This window comes from Populus alba, chromosome 2, assembly GCF_005239225.2.
Source record: "Populus alba chromosome 2, ASM523922v2, whole genome shotgun sequence".
Lineage (NCBI taxonomy): Eukaryota > Viridiplantae > Streptophyta > Magnoliopsida > Malpighiales > Salicaceae > Populus > Populus alba.
The window spans coordinates 15,143,966-15,157,492 of NC_133285.1; the positions used below are offsets into that span (position 1 = coordinate 15,143,966).

Consider the following 13,527-nt stretch of genomic DNA (forward strand, 5'->3'; position numbering starts at 1 on the left):
TGTTTTTGTTAATTTTAATAAAATAAAATAATTATATCTTATTTGAGTTGGAGATTTTGTTCTTTCTTTTATTTTATTTTAGAGTCTATTTAAAAGAGTAATTGTGAAATACATTTCAAAATACTTTTTATATCGAAAATACATTAAAATAATATTTTTTTTATTTTAAAAAAATATTTTTGAGATCAGCGCTTCAAAACATAAAAATAATAATTATTAACAAAAAAATTATAATTTTTAAGGAACGTGGTTTGCATCACATTTCTAAATGGTATATTACTCTATTCCAACTCAATTTTAAGTTTTATTAATTTCGACACGTTTGAATTTAGTTTTTATCCAACTTCAATTACCTTAAACTTGATATTGGGTGCTTAAGATCTAAGATTGTTATCGAGAATATGATTATAAAATCTTATTTTGATCATGTATTGAGCAAGTTAACCTATAAATCTATGAATTAATCTAGGTTCATTAGATTAAAAAAAATGTTAATAAAATAATAAAAATAAAATAATTTTATTTAGATAAAAACTATGAAAATATTGACAAGTTTAATCTAAATAAAGGTTGATTCTCTGTATTATTAATTTTAACCAGATCAATCTTCAAATCTTGAATTAAAACTTCAAGTTAATTGATAAATCACAATGTTAATCTATTAATTGCTATACTCTATAGCAAATAATAAATGAGGGTCCAAAAAGATAGCAAAGGGCCCATGAATTTTTAATTTTGGCAAGAAATCTGGATTGTTATTGATAACTATTATAAGGAAATAATCAAAGATAATCCCGGGAGCAACGGACTTACTTTAGTGGGAGGGTTCCGTCCCGTCCTGCCGTGGTCCATGTCTTTCTCCCTGTTTTATTTTATTTTTAAATAAGAATAAAAACCGTGAGATTCTCCTTACATTGAGCGAGTGTGAGAGACCAGATGCAAAGGACTCCTACTTCCTTCGTGACTTCGTTCGATGCAATAAATACAAGGAAGAGAGTCGAAAGATGAGACAGGGAGAGAGAAAGATAGAAAAAGATAGCACACATCTCAAGCAGAGAACAAGAACATACTGTTACTACTACTCAAGTAGTTGAAAATATTTATTTATTTAGTTTTCTGTCGATCTATTTCTGTGCAACGGCTACTTTTTATGGTAGTTGTAAGTGAGAAAAGAGAAGAGAAGAGAAGGCGATGGATTATAACAATGACAAGTAAATTTCTATCTTTTTTACTTGTTTTCGTTTTCTGGGTTTAGTTCAAAATGCAATTTTTTTCCCCTTTCTTTTAGTTTTAATATTATTTTTTGTTTTTGAGTGATTAAATGCTGGTTTTGTGAGATGGGTTTTCATGGACTTTCATTTTTATTTGATAATTTTTTTTGCTTTTCGTGTTTTTAGTTGTGTTGGAAAAGAAGAAGAAAAAAGATTTGATTTGATTTGCTACATTGTTTTATTTTTTATTAGCTTTTGGATTTGCTAGATTTATCTTGTAACATTTTGAGTGATGATGATAAGGGATGTGGGCTCTGAATGTTTTGGTGGGTCTTTTTTTTTTTTTTTGCTTTTTGATTATCGTGTTATGCTAAATTTATGTTGACAAGCAGATATACCTAAAAAAGATTATGATAGAATGTTATCATCTGGGCTAAGAGATCCAAGCGAGGGTTATGTTCCTTGATCCTGCACTACAATTTGATCCAATTGCTGCAATTTTATTTTTACCATTTCTGTTTCTTTACAGTATGCTATCTGCTACTGTTTGTTGTTTTGTTTTTATCTTGCTGGTGTGTGTTTTCCATTTTGGGTTTGATTTTGCTTGGTGTGGTTTGTGATTATGCTTTACTTTTACTGCTTTTGCTGTTCTTCGTAACCTGTACTATATTTTACCAATCGTTGACCCTATTTGCTTATGCTTCTTGTTAAGATCTTAGAAATGTATATGCATAATCCTTAATCTGTGTTCGTCTTTGCGTTGTGAAGTGGAAGTGGTGAACATTGGGGTTGGCAAGGTGAGGATTACTGTTTCCAAAAAGATGCTGGTGTTGGTAAGTTGCTGCTTCTGTGCCTCCTAATATGCTCTTAAGAGATGATACATTGCTGCACCTAGCCTTAGGATGAAACAACAAAAATAAATGAAGTTGCTGATGTTTAGTTGCTCTTGTTATTTTGAATAGACGCTCCTCAACGTTTATGGAATGAAGTGACTCTGAATGGCGAGGATCTTTCCTACATGCTTGATGAAACAACTCCGGTTAAGGCTTGTGGGGAGTTGGCTTACCATGCTAATCATAATGGTATGGTGTTAGTCTCCTTGCAGTTTTTTTTTTATAAAAAAATTGCTAGTTGTCAGTTATCTTTTTAATTTGAAAGAGTGGATGTCAGATAACATGAACAAGGAACCAGAAGAACGGAGGGAGACTTGTTTCCAATTTAAAAGACGTCGGCTACAGTTTGACACTCATTTAGCAGATTCTCCCTTTTGTGATGAAGATTTAACTTCTGTATTTTTAAAATCAAATGTAAGTGTTGCTTATCTATCTATCATGACTAAAGCATGTTCTTATTTTAATTTGGTGGTTGTACATTTGGCGATCAACGGGCCTCTGTTACTACATAAGATGTAGTCCTTCTCTATCTCATTAACCCTCTGCCTCCAAACCTTTGAAATTTGAATTCAAGACCTCCAAGTTGATATTCAAGCTCTAGGATTCTCCTTGGGAAAATTGTGACCTGACTGATGATAGAAGAATGTGAAATTTGAATTTTATACTAATACAAGTTTTACGTTGTTAATTATGAAAATCATATAATTTGCATCCACATGCAAACCATTTGTGGGAGCTATGGTGGTTACTCTTAGTTATCTAATGAAATGGGTGTGGAGCTTTGAGAACATTGCCTGCAGTGCAGTTTTTAGATTTGTCGGAAATCTAGGATTGAGCTAATTGAACATCTTTTCTTTCTCTGACTTCATATTATTCATGGTGGAGTAAAAATGTGCACTCTATTTACTTTAGAGAATGGATTTCCCCCTTATTGGAGATTCCCACTATTTATGTTTTTGGTTCTATCTTTAGGAGACAGAAGAGTCACTTGAAGAAGTTTTCCCTCAAGCATCACAGTGGGATTCTGGGTATCAAGGTTTATCTCTTGCAAAGTTCTGTGCTAAAACAGATATGAACTTGAATCTGCACGCTAGGTTTTCTAATTGTGGTTCAGCATGTTTTTGTAGATATGTCAGCCTCCTGTTACAATGGTCTGGATCAGTCATCTGAGCATTGGATTGCAGACTGTATTAATGACTCGGGGATGCATTTCAGTCCCAATGATATGTATGCTAGTTTTAACTTTAAGACTTCTACACCTCATTACTATTCAACTACAATCTGATTGTTTTGTCATGTGACACTCAGGAATTTCCCTGGAGCATCCGATATTCAAATTGATATTTCAGGTATGACATGAACTTTCTAGTTCAGAAAGTGTCCAAGTCCATCTTTATTAAGCTTTCTTTTTCTTCGTATGTATTTTGTAAAGTGTCTAATATTATTTTGTTGCTGTAGATTTCTGCAATGACCCGCCTGAGTTTGAAGCTAGTACGGTTCAAAAATGTGTTACTCGAACACCTCGAAATGTTGTTTTTAAAGGTGTCTTTCTGTTATCAATCATTCCTTTTCTTGCCTGTATCTACTAAAAGCTTAATATGTTATACCATTTCATGAGAGGGAGCCAGACGAAGCATAGAAGTACCATACCGCTATAACATTCCTGGTGTTATTCAGAATGTTATTTGTATCTTTGGAGATATCTGGATTATACTTTCCTGCTTTTGTTGGAGATTTTTTTATATATAAAAAAAAAATTAGAAAGTAACTGTGCCTTTATATATCCTCAGGTACAAAGTCCTTCATCCAGACACCCACTAAGTTAGCTACTTCTGTTGCCTATCCATTTGCTTTCATCAAACCCTGCGGCGTGCATGGAGATGTTACTCTGAATGAAATAAACCAGCGGATCCGTACTCCACCACCATCAAAATCAAAGCAAAAGGATGAAGATCCTGTTGTTTACCCCATGTCTGCTTTCTCTGGGAAGCCTGTTGTTGGCAAAACTAAAATTCGCACAGAGGGAGGGAAAGGAAGTATTACAATAATGAGAACCAAGGGCTGATTAGACAAAGTGTATTTCCAAACTTTGCATGTTGCAGCAGCCTGAGTCCCCTGATGTGTTCAAAGGTTGAATTTTTTGCTATATTATTCTCGACCTTCAAGTACAGAAGTTCATAGTGTTTTTCTCTTCTTTCGTTCAAGCTGTTCTTCGAACTCATAAATCACCACCTCAAAGTGTTTGTGTTTCCGGATAGCATTTTAGGTGTCCATGGCTGCTGTTCTATACATAGTTGCATGGTATTAAGATGACAGAAAAACTTTTGGCTTATTTCTGAATGTTCTCTCAGCTTCAGAACTGCCCTGTAAGTGCTTTCACCGAATTTCTTTTGTTGTGCAAAGCTTTGGTTCTGGATTTATGTATCAGAGATGGAAGTTGTATTAAATATGGAGTGAAAGCACCACCATTTGTCTGATTTTTAGTTAATCTGGATGCAATTTTCACATAAACAGTTTGATTTTTACTACAAGGAGATTAGAGTCATCGATTGCACTGCCGCAAGGTTTTCTGATTGAGAACATTCTTCCAGGATGTACTGTGTTATCTATAGATGATTTAAAGGCTGTTTTGTGCGGCAAAAATGTGGCGTGCTTTATGGAAATCAGACAGCTACATTAAAGTTTTCCTAGGTACCAATATCTTTGATTCACTAATGTTGTGGTCCTTCTGGACAATTCAATTTGTTTATGGTGGGTGGAAGAATGGTAATGATTATTGTTTTAAAAGAAAAGTTATTTTTGTGTGGAAATTTATTAAAATAATATTTTTTTAATATTTTTTTAAAAAAATTAATATTATTATATTAAATCAATTAGAAAAACATCAAAAAATTAATTTAAAATAAAAAATTAAGGAAAATTAATTTTTTTTAAAAAATATTTTTGAAAACATCGTCAACTTGTTAATCTATGTCAGAAGGCATGTTATTTTTTCCTTGGTCTTCATCCATGTTTTGTGAAGATAGTAGGAATTCTGAATTCCAAATACACAACATTTCCAGATTTGTCGCAGATTTTTATTGATCCTGACAGATTGTGGTTGATTTTGGATTAATAAATCTGGCATCAATAATATTAACACTTGGACACGGTTAGTTTTTACGTTTTAAAAATATTTAAAATTTTAATTTTTTTTAAAATAATATTATTTTAATATTTTCAATTTGTTAATAAATAGAATAAAATGTGGAAGCATGAGAATATGGGATAAGTTGAGAAAAATCATTTTCTTAAATTTTTGTGTATATAACAGAGGCCCGGTTCCCCGTGAAAAGTTTCTATGTTGTTTTTTTGTTTTATTTTTTTGAAGGTGCCTTTGTTTCCGTAAAGTGTTTTTCAATGAGCAATATTTACTAGAACGAGGTGGTGGTGGTGGTGGTGGTCCTGAAGGGGTGGAGCAGTGGTGTTGGGTGGTAATAACGATAATGATGATTGAGATGGCTGTGGTGGTTGAAAAAATTATGAGTGGAGATTGCTATTTGTAAAGAAATTTTAGAAATCAAAAATATTTTGGAACAGATGATAGTAAATTGTGAGCGGAGATTACTGTTAATAAAATTATGATTAAAATTAAAATAGAAAACTCAGGAAATAAATATAAATAAAGGTATTAGATATTGTAATAAAAGACATTTAGTTTGTTTTATTTACTAAATTTATTTATTAAAATATTTTTTTATCCAATCAAACAACCGTTAAAATAGATATAAATATGAAACTAATTGAATAAAATATAATGCAAGTCTATATATATATTAAAATATTTTTTATTTTTTAAAATTAAGTTTGTTTATATAAAATATATATAAAAATTATAAATAACTCAGAATAATATCTTCAAATAATAAACACATACAATATATATATATATATATATAAAACTCAATTCAAAACAGGCTAAATTGACGCAACGAGAAGATACACAAAGGGATCCTCGCATTCACGCTCAAAGGTTCATCTGGAATCCACCAGAAAATGAGAGAAGTCTTAAAGATTATTTTGAATATTCTAGAATACAAAAGTTGATTGATCATAAAGCAATTCTTACATTGCTTATTTATTCTACTTGTAACTTGCATGATTAATGATACCTAACTTGCATGATTAATGATACCTATTCAATGCTATTTAAATTTTGGCGTGCAATAGCCATTACTTTTTCGTCTTTACTATGTACCTATTAGGTTGTGCTTTAAATTTCTTTGCCAAATATTCTGCATCATAAATAAACAAAGTAAAGACTCATAAGAATAAAAAAGAGATATTAATCATCTAGATGATGGCCCAGTGGTAAGAGCTTGGGATCAAGAGGTTTGCTCCATCTGTGGTCTCAGGTTCGAGCTCTAGGTTACTCATATGATGATCACTGGAGGCTTACATGGTCGTTAACTTCAGGGCCCGTGGGATTAATCGAGGTGCGCACAAACTGACCCGAACACTCACGTTAAACTAAAAAAAAAAGGGATATTAACTAAAATATAAGTTTTAAAATTATTTAAAAAAACATTATAAAAAATAGTATTAACTAAAATAAAAAAATAAGTCTGTGATAGTCTAGGCCACGTAATCACGTGCTAAAAAAAATAAGAAGAACAAATGAGTTGGGGGGGCAAAATAAGTGTAAAAAGGAAATTACAACACAGCCCCGCACAAAAAGCTTTTTTTTATATAAGAGGTTCTTTTAGTAATACCATTATTTAAAAAAAAAAAAACAAAACATAACAGAAGAGAGCTGGAAAACATTTTGTTTGTTAAAATATAAAAATACCCCCATCTCAATGCTAAATTTTACGTCGAGAGGCGCAAAATGAAAAAAAAAAAAAAAAAATACACAGCTTTTATTCCCACATGTTTTTAAGTTTATTTTAATTTTAATTTTAAGGAGTAGTCAGACACTGGAAAACATGACATTGATTATTATTATTCTTGGAGCTTTTTTAATCCCTAGGAGAACTGCAGAGACCAATGGTCTCCTGGAAAGGAGGAACAGGCGAGGGAGGAGAGGTTCCAATTTCCACGCATGGCTGCGGAGAAAATGTTCTGAGGGAGATGAGAAAAAGAAAAAGGAAAAAGAAAAAGAAAAAGGAAGAAAGACAAAGGGAAGGAGGCACATTCTCAGCGCCCCTTGTGGGCAGACAAAGTTCAGAAGACTGCCTGAAATTGATGTGATCATGTGGAATCACGGGCACTCTTTTACGGTACTGTTCTTTCTTCATTCCTTGGGAAATATTAAATTAATTGTATGTTCAGCCATGTGATTTGAATATTTTTATATCAAAGTGTATCTAAGTTGGATAGTCATTAATTTAATGTCTTTTTGGATGATTTTTTTTATATAGTTTTAACATATATTAATCACTTTTTATCTGTTAAATAACATGCTTTTTTTAAAAGTAACATAAAAATATGAATATAGCAAATATATTAAGTGTTGTTTGATGCTGTAATTAGTAGTGTTTTTTTTTAAAAAAATTAAAATATATGAAAATTTTTATTTTTTAGATTTTGAATATTTTATATCAACATATCAAAATTACTAAAAAAATATAAATATAATGTTTTTTTTTCAAATTAAACATATTTTTACATGCAATTACAAATATAGAAACCATAGTTTTTAAGATCTGGCCCGGTCTAAGACTCGGGTTTCAAGTTTTTGATCAGGTCACTGAGTTCGCTCGAGTTAATTTTTTTAAAAAAAAAATCAAAATGACATTGTTTTAGTAAAAAACAAAAACAAAAGTTGACGAATTGTAATCAGATTTTTGACTGGATTTTACCGGATCAATTAAGTTATCAGGTCATAATGGATTTTTTCTTCTCTTATTTTTTATTTAATCTGACCTAGTTCCAGCTTAAAGTCGGTTAAATTACATGTCGGTCAGATACTAAGCTGGGCTGAATTTTAAAATTATTATAAAAACAAACAATTTCTGTTTAGAATTCCACCTTTTTTGTCCCCACAACTATTTTAAAAATTGTACTTGTTGCGTGCTTGTAAGGTTCACTTGAAATTAATCAACCACCAACTTGCTAGAGATAATTAATTATTAATCGCATCTAATTTATGTTAGATTGATAATTTTATGTTGTGGCCTCCTAAATAAATAAAAAAAATTCATCCATTTTATTTAGGAAAATGATTTTTTGATTAAAACTGGACTTGAAGTGTTTTTTTTTAATGAAAGAATGATATTTTTTAATGAAAAACCTTATTGCTAATATAAATATCATGCATAGTGATTAGTTTACATGTACTTTCAATGTTGATGATGTGCCGTGGCACCCAAAAATTAGTGCAAGAGTCAAAAGACTTGGGGTGTTATTTTTTTTATTCTTTTGTGATTGGTTCCTCAATATTGGAGAATAAGTTATTTCAACCATAATTTTGAAATTTGAATTGGCATAGCGGGTTGATGTGGTATTTGACTGACTCGGGCTTAGATGAATTCAATTTAAAAAATTTATTAAAATAATATGTTTTGATATATATATACTATATATATATATTATATATATATATTATATATAATTCAAGTTTTGTTTATTAAGGTGTGTTTGTTTCTAGAAAAAATAATTTTTGAAAAATCACTTTACAAATTTTTTGTATTTATTTGTTATTAGAAAAGTTAACCAATAGAAAACATTTTTCAGTCAAAGAAAAATTTGGCTTGATTTCCAGAAAAAGTGTTTTTCTTTTTATTTTAGATGAAAATACTTTTTGAAAGTTATGAATAATTTATAAATATCATATTATTTGTTGATTATATCAAATTTGGTTCTTAAACTTTTGATTGTTATATATATATTTTGTTTTGAATATTTATTTTTCAATTTTCATCCCTTAGAATTTAATTTTTACATTAACTTTGATTTTCATTTTTATGATTGTTATTTGCTTTTACTTTATCATTTTTTAATTAAAATTTTTTATCTATTAAATCTGGCCCTCGTTCTATTGATTATTACTTATTTTATTTTATTTGAGATAATTTATAAAATTATATTTTTTTTTCAATTTCATTCTCATTTAAATTTTTAATTTGTAAGATCTGTTTTTTATTTTCCAACTTATTTTTTCATGACATGATCAAATACTAGAAAATATTTTTCAACTTATTTTTCATTATATTATCAAACATTGAAAAATTATTCACTTTTTCAGAATTTATTTTTTAAAAATAAATTACTTTACAGCAAAGAAATAGGGTTTAAATTTGATATTTTAATATTAAATTATGTTTGAAAAATATGATTAAGTCTTCTATGCGGATATTGATAGTAATCCCAATTTTTCGAGGTAGGTTTTGTCGATGATAGACATGGTAGGGGATAGGATGGAATGACGAGAATATTACGTAAAAGATGCTCTCGTGATAGCAAAACTAGGCTAGAAACCTAGAATATAGATGACGTCACACCTGGCATGGCATCATTCGAGCTTCGAGACAGAAACTGTATGTAATGCTCATGCCCTGCCAAAAAGGTTAATCATTCATTCACTCACAGTCTAGAGAAGCCACACGCCCAGGACAGGCAACATGTCTTTCTTCTCCATAACGGCTTTCTAACTGTCCGAAAACAAAGAAAAAAAGACGATCACCCTCATCAACATCAGATTGTCTGGATCTTCCCTCCCTGCAACTTCACTTTTTCTAAGCCAACCTTTACTGATTGTTCTCTATCACTCTTTCTCTCCATCTCCATCTTAAGCTTTTAAACCTGGTTGCGATGGATCAGATTTCTGATGACTAGTGATCATGGGATTCTTTAATTTCAGTTTACAAGTGGTGGTGGTGGTGTTCATATCTTATTGTTCTTTTGTATCTTTTGTTGTTTATGGCAACAACATTAGGAGTAATGTCATTCCGTCAACTTTGGATGGCCCATTTGAGCCCCGTACCGTCCCTTTTGACGTCAGTTTGCGCGGCAACGCCGTAGATTTGCCCGACGCCGATCCCCGAGTTCGCCGCCGGGTCAAAGGTTTCCAGCCTGAGCAAATTTCTCTGTCTCTCTCTGCCACTTATGACTCTGTTTGGATTTCATGGATCACAGGTAATTATGAATTATGAAATATTCCTGTCTGTCTTAATTTCTTTAATTTGTAATTGATACTATCATTTAGGACCCGTTTGACGCTGCGATCAGGTGTTTTTTTCCATGTTTTTTACAGGAGAATTTCAAATGAGTAACCATAATAAGAACATAACACCATTAGACCCGAAAAGTGTTGCAAGCGTTGTTCGATATGGGAAATTGAGGAATCCATTAAATCATGAAGCAAAGGGCTATTCCCTTGTTTACAGTCAGCTTTATCCTTTTGAAGGTCTTCAGAACTACACTTCTGGCATCATCCATCATGCTCGCCTCACAGGTAGATATATTATCTGCTATTCCATTGGCGAAACATGGTGTAAATTCTTGTTTAATTTCTTTGCGTCTTTTTTTGTTGGTGTTTACAGGGTTAAAACCTGACAAATTATACTATTATCGATGTGGAGATCCTTCAATAGGTGCATTGAGTGATGTTTATAGTTTCAAAACAATGCCAGTTTCAAGTCCAAAAAACTATCCAAAAAGAATAGCTATCATGGGGGATCTTGGTCTTACATACAACACAAGTACCACAATCAGTCATGTTATTAGTAATAAACCTCAACTTGCTTTATTGGTTGGGGATGTAACTTATGCAAACTTGTATCTTACAAATGGAACTGGCTGTGACTGCTATTCTTGCTCCTTTCCTAACTCCCCCGTCCACGAGACTTACCAGCCTCGTTGGGATTACTGGGGAAGGTATGCATGTAGTTTGATTTCATTGTTATCGCAATCTGCTAGTGGGGATTGTATTGTTAATGTTTTAATTTGTAAATTTTTACAGGTTCATGCAACCTTTAGTTTCTAAGGTTCCATTAATGGTGGTGGAAGGAAACCATGAAATAGAAAAACAAGTTGGGAACCAAACATTTGTGGCTTACAGTTCTCGTTTTGCGTTCCCAGCTAAAGAAAGTGGATCTTCATCTGCATTCTACTACTCCTTCAACGCAGGAGGCATACATTTTGTCATGCTTGGAGCATACATTGCTTATCATAAATCATGTACGTATTGTGGATTTTCTTTTATACTCGATACTATGATGATTTAGTTATCTGGTGTTCTGCTTCTGCAACTCAAGTCATTGAGAAACACACTTGGAAAATTTTGAGTTTCGATTTGTACAAGTAATTGAACAAGCTGCATGGTTTTGGTATCTTGGTTTAAAGTGTTCGTCTTGTTATTTTATCTGTATGGTTTGGTTTCTTCTTACAGCTGATCAGTACAGGTGGCTGGAGAGAGACTTGGCTAATGTTGATCGATTTGTTACTCCATGGCTGGTAGCAGTATGGCATCCACCTTGGTATAGTTCTTACAACGCCCATTACAGAGAGGCAGAGTGTATGATGGCGGCCATGGAAGAATTGCTTTACTCATATGCTGTTGATATAGTCTTCAATGGACATGTAAGTGACGAGGGCTGCTTTTTTTCTGATTTTCAAATGAATTATCCCCGAACTACAAAAGAAAATGAAGGATTCAACATATAAACTGGATTGATTTGACTCATTTGAAATGCTATGAGAAAAAATTCTTAAAAAGTTTCAGCTGGATAAATTGGAATCTCTGCATTTTTCCTTCTGAGTCTTTTTCCTGTGCCTAGCTTGTTTCCCTGCATAAGATTTCGAAACTAGTCTTGTATTTGATGTATTAAGGTCATTTACCTTTCTGAACTTCTATCTGCGCACTGATCATGACCAGGTTCATGCCTACGAGAGGTCAAATCGAGTTTATAATTACACATTAGATCCATGTGGTCCTGTGCATATTGTTGTTGGAGATGGAGGCAACCGAGAAAAGATGGCTGTTGGGCATGCTGATGAACCTGGTAACTGTCCAGATCCCGCAACCACTCCTGATCAACACATTGGTGGTTTTTGTGCCTTAAACTTTACAACTGGCCCTGCAGCCGGTCAGTTTTGCTGGGACAGACAGCCTGATTATAGTGCTTTCCGGGAAAGTAGTTTTGGCCACGGAATTCTAGAGGTACCCCTCTCTCTCCCTGCTTGACCAGTCACTTGCCAGTAGATGTGACTGCAGGCAAGTTTATTGATAAACTGAATGCATAAAAAATGATGTTCCTCCAGGAAGTTTCTTGTGGTTGATTCAAATCCCATAGTTTTTAGCTCTGATACCATCGAGAAAGATGAAAAACATGTGCAGAAAAAACATGTCCTGCCATGTTCTCCTTGTACCAATGACTTTCAAGACCATTTGATAGCTCTTATACAGGATACATCTCGACCACAGTGAATCTGAGAAATCCTACTTCCCAATCTCATTACCTCATACGCGGTACTGCAATCTTTCACAAGGGTCTCAGACTTGAATGTTAATTGCAGGTGAAGAATCAGACCTGGGCTTTATGGACATGGCACCGGAACCAGGACTCTCGCAGTACAGTTGGGGATCAAATTTACATAGTGAGGCAACCTGATAAATGCCCTGTCCGGTACAAACAAACTGAACGTTGGTTTGCATCCATTTGAGCAGCTTTGGTTATAAATTGACTGCTTTCAAATGTTGGTGAAAGCATTGCAATTTCTTTACCTTCTGCAAACCCTCTGCAATATAGTGGGATGAACTAAGAAGAACAAATGACTTCCTAACAATTATTTCTGGAGAAATATGATACATGGGATAAGAAGCATCTTGTTGTTCTAGTGATTGCTTACACACAAACACTAAATAAGTATACTAGAAAAGTCATTACTTGGTGTAAAATTGCTCACCTATTTGTTGTCCTGTAACTTGTAAGCTCACGTTGAAGAGGAAAGGCTTGCTGTGATAATTTATACTGGGTACCTATGTGTATAACGCCTAAATTCTCATCATATTACATCGTCTAGCAGCACGACGAGGCCTGTATGTTCTCCTACAACCCTGTTTTTATGGTTTAGGCTGCTCCCATTTCGCTCGCCTGCCTATGTCATGAACATAAAATTTTAATGTAGTTAAATTCTTGGAATGGTTCTATTTCGTATTTTCTTCAAGTCGTTATCTAATGCATGATCAATGGTATTTATCATATCTTATGATCTTTTGCTTATGTTTCTTTGCCGTTGTGTCTTGTTTCATATGATTGGAATAAACCAATAGTCACGCGTCTTTGAATGAGCACATCGACAGACTTTGGACAGAGTCCTGTTCTTCTGGTGCATTAGATTCACTTAAACAAAGGACGGCCATGGCACTGCGCTGCAATGAAACAAGCCAAAGCTGTCCACAACTCAAGTGGATTTATCTGTGGGTTTTTTGGTGATCTGAA

The 13,527-nt window shown here is 32.9% G+C and overlaps 2 protein-coding genes across 3 annotated transcripts; both read left to right on the plus strand.

The window, feature by feature from the left end:
* Positions 1-813: 813 nt before the first annotated feature.
* On the plus strand, positions 814-4,592 carry LOC118049905 (protein XRI1). The gene is made up of 9 exons (XM_035060075.2): positions 814-1,211; positions 1,980-2,044; positions 2,174-2,293; positions 2,382-2,518; positions 3,077-3,140; positions 3,232-3,331; positions 3,413-3,453; positions 3,563-3,646; positions 3,895-4,592. Exons 1-9 carry the CDS (start codon positions 1,192-1,194, stop codon positions 4,167-4,169), a joined length of 906 nt encoding a protein of 301 aa, XP_034915966.1. The 5' UTR covers positions 814-1,191; the 3' UTR covers positions 4,170-4,592.
* Positions 4,593-9,522: 4,930 nt separating this feature from the next.
* Positions 9,523-13,252, plus strand: LOC118049903 (purple acid phosphatase 15). Of its 2 annotated transcripts, none has more exons than XM_035060070.2 (7): positions 9,523-10,219; positions 10,338-10,538; positions 10,627-10,960; positions 11,046-11,263; positions 11,475-11,665; positions 11,961-12,245; positions 12,602-13,252. In XM_035060070.2, exons 1-7 carry the CDS (start codon positions 9,925-9,927, stop codon positions 12,746-12,748), a joined length of 1,671 nt encoding a protein of 556 aa, XP_034915961.1. In that variant the 5' UTR covers positions 9,523-9,924; the 3' UTR covers positions 12,749-13,252. The 2 variants fall into 2 exon arrangements, with proteins under 2 accessions (XP_034915961.1, XP_034915962.1); XM_035060071.2 differs by having other exon boundaries at positions 10,054-10,219; positions 10,313-10,538.
* Positions 13,253-13,527: the final 275 nt, after the last annotated feature.

Coding starts and splice junctions, on each gene's coding strand:
- LOC118049905 (XM_035060075.2), top strand. CDS start 1,192: ATGGATTATAACAATGACAA. Junction 2,519..3,076: donor CTGTATTTTTAAAATCAAAT/GTAAGTGTTGCT, acceptor TTCTATCTTTAG/GAGACAGAAGAGTCACTTGA. Junction 3,141..3,231: donor GTGGGATTCTGGGTATCAAG/GTTTATCTCTTG, acceptor ATGTTTTTGTAG/ATATGTCAGCCTCCTGTTAC.
- LOC118049903 (XM_035060070.2), top strand. CDS start 9,925: ATGGGATTCTTTAATTTCAGTTTACAAGTGGTGGTGGTGGTGTTCATA. Junction 10,220..10,337: donor TTGGATTTCATGGATCACAG/GTAATTATGAAT, acceptor TGTTTTTTACAG/GAGAATTTCAAATGAGTAAC. Junction 11,666..11,960: donor ATATAGTCTTCAATGGACAT/GTAAGTGACGAG, acceptor GATCATGACCAG/GTTCATGCCTACGAGAGGTC.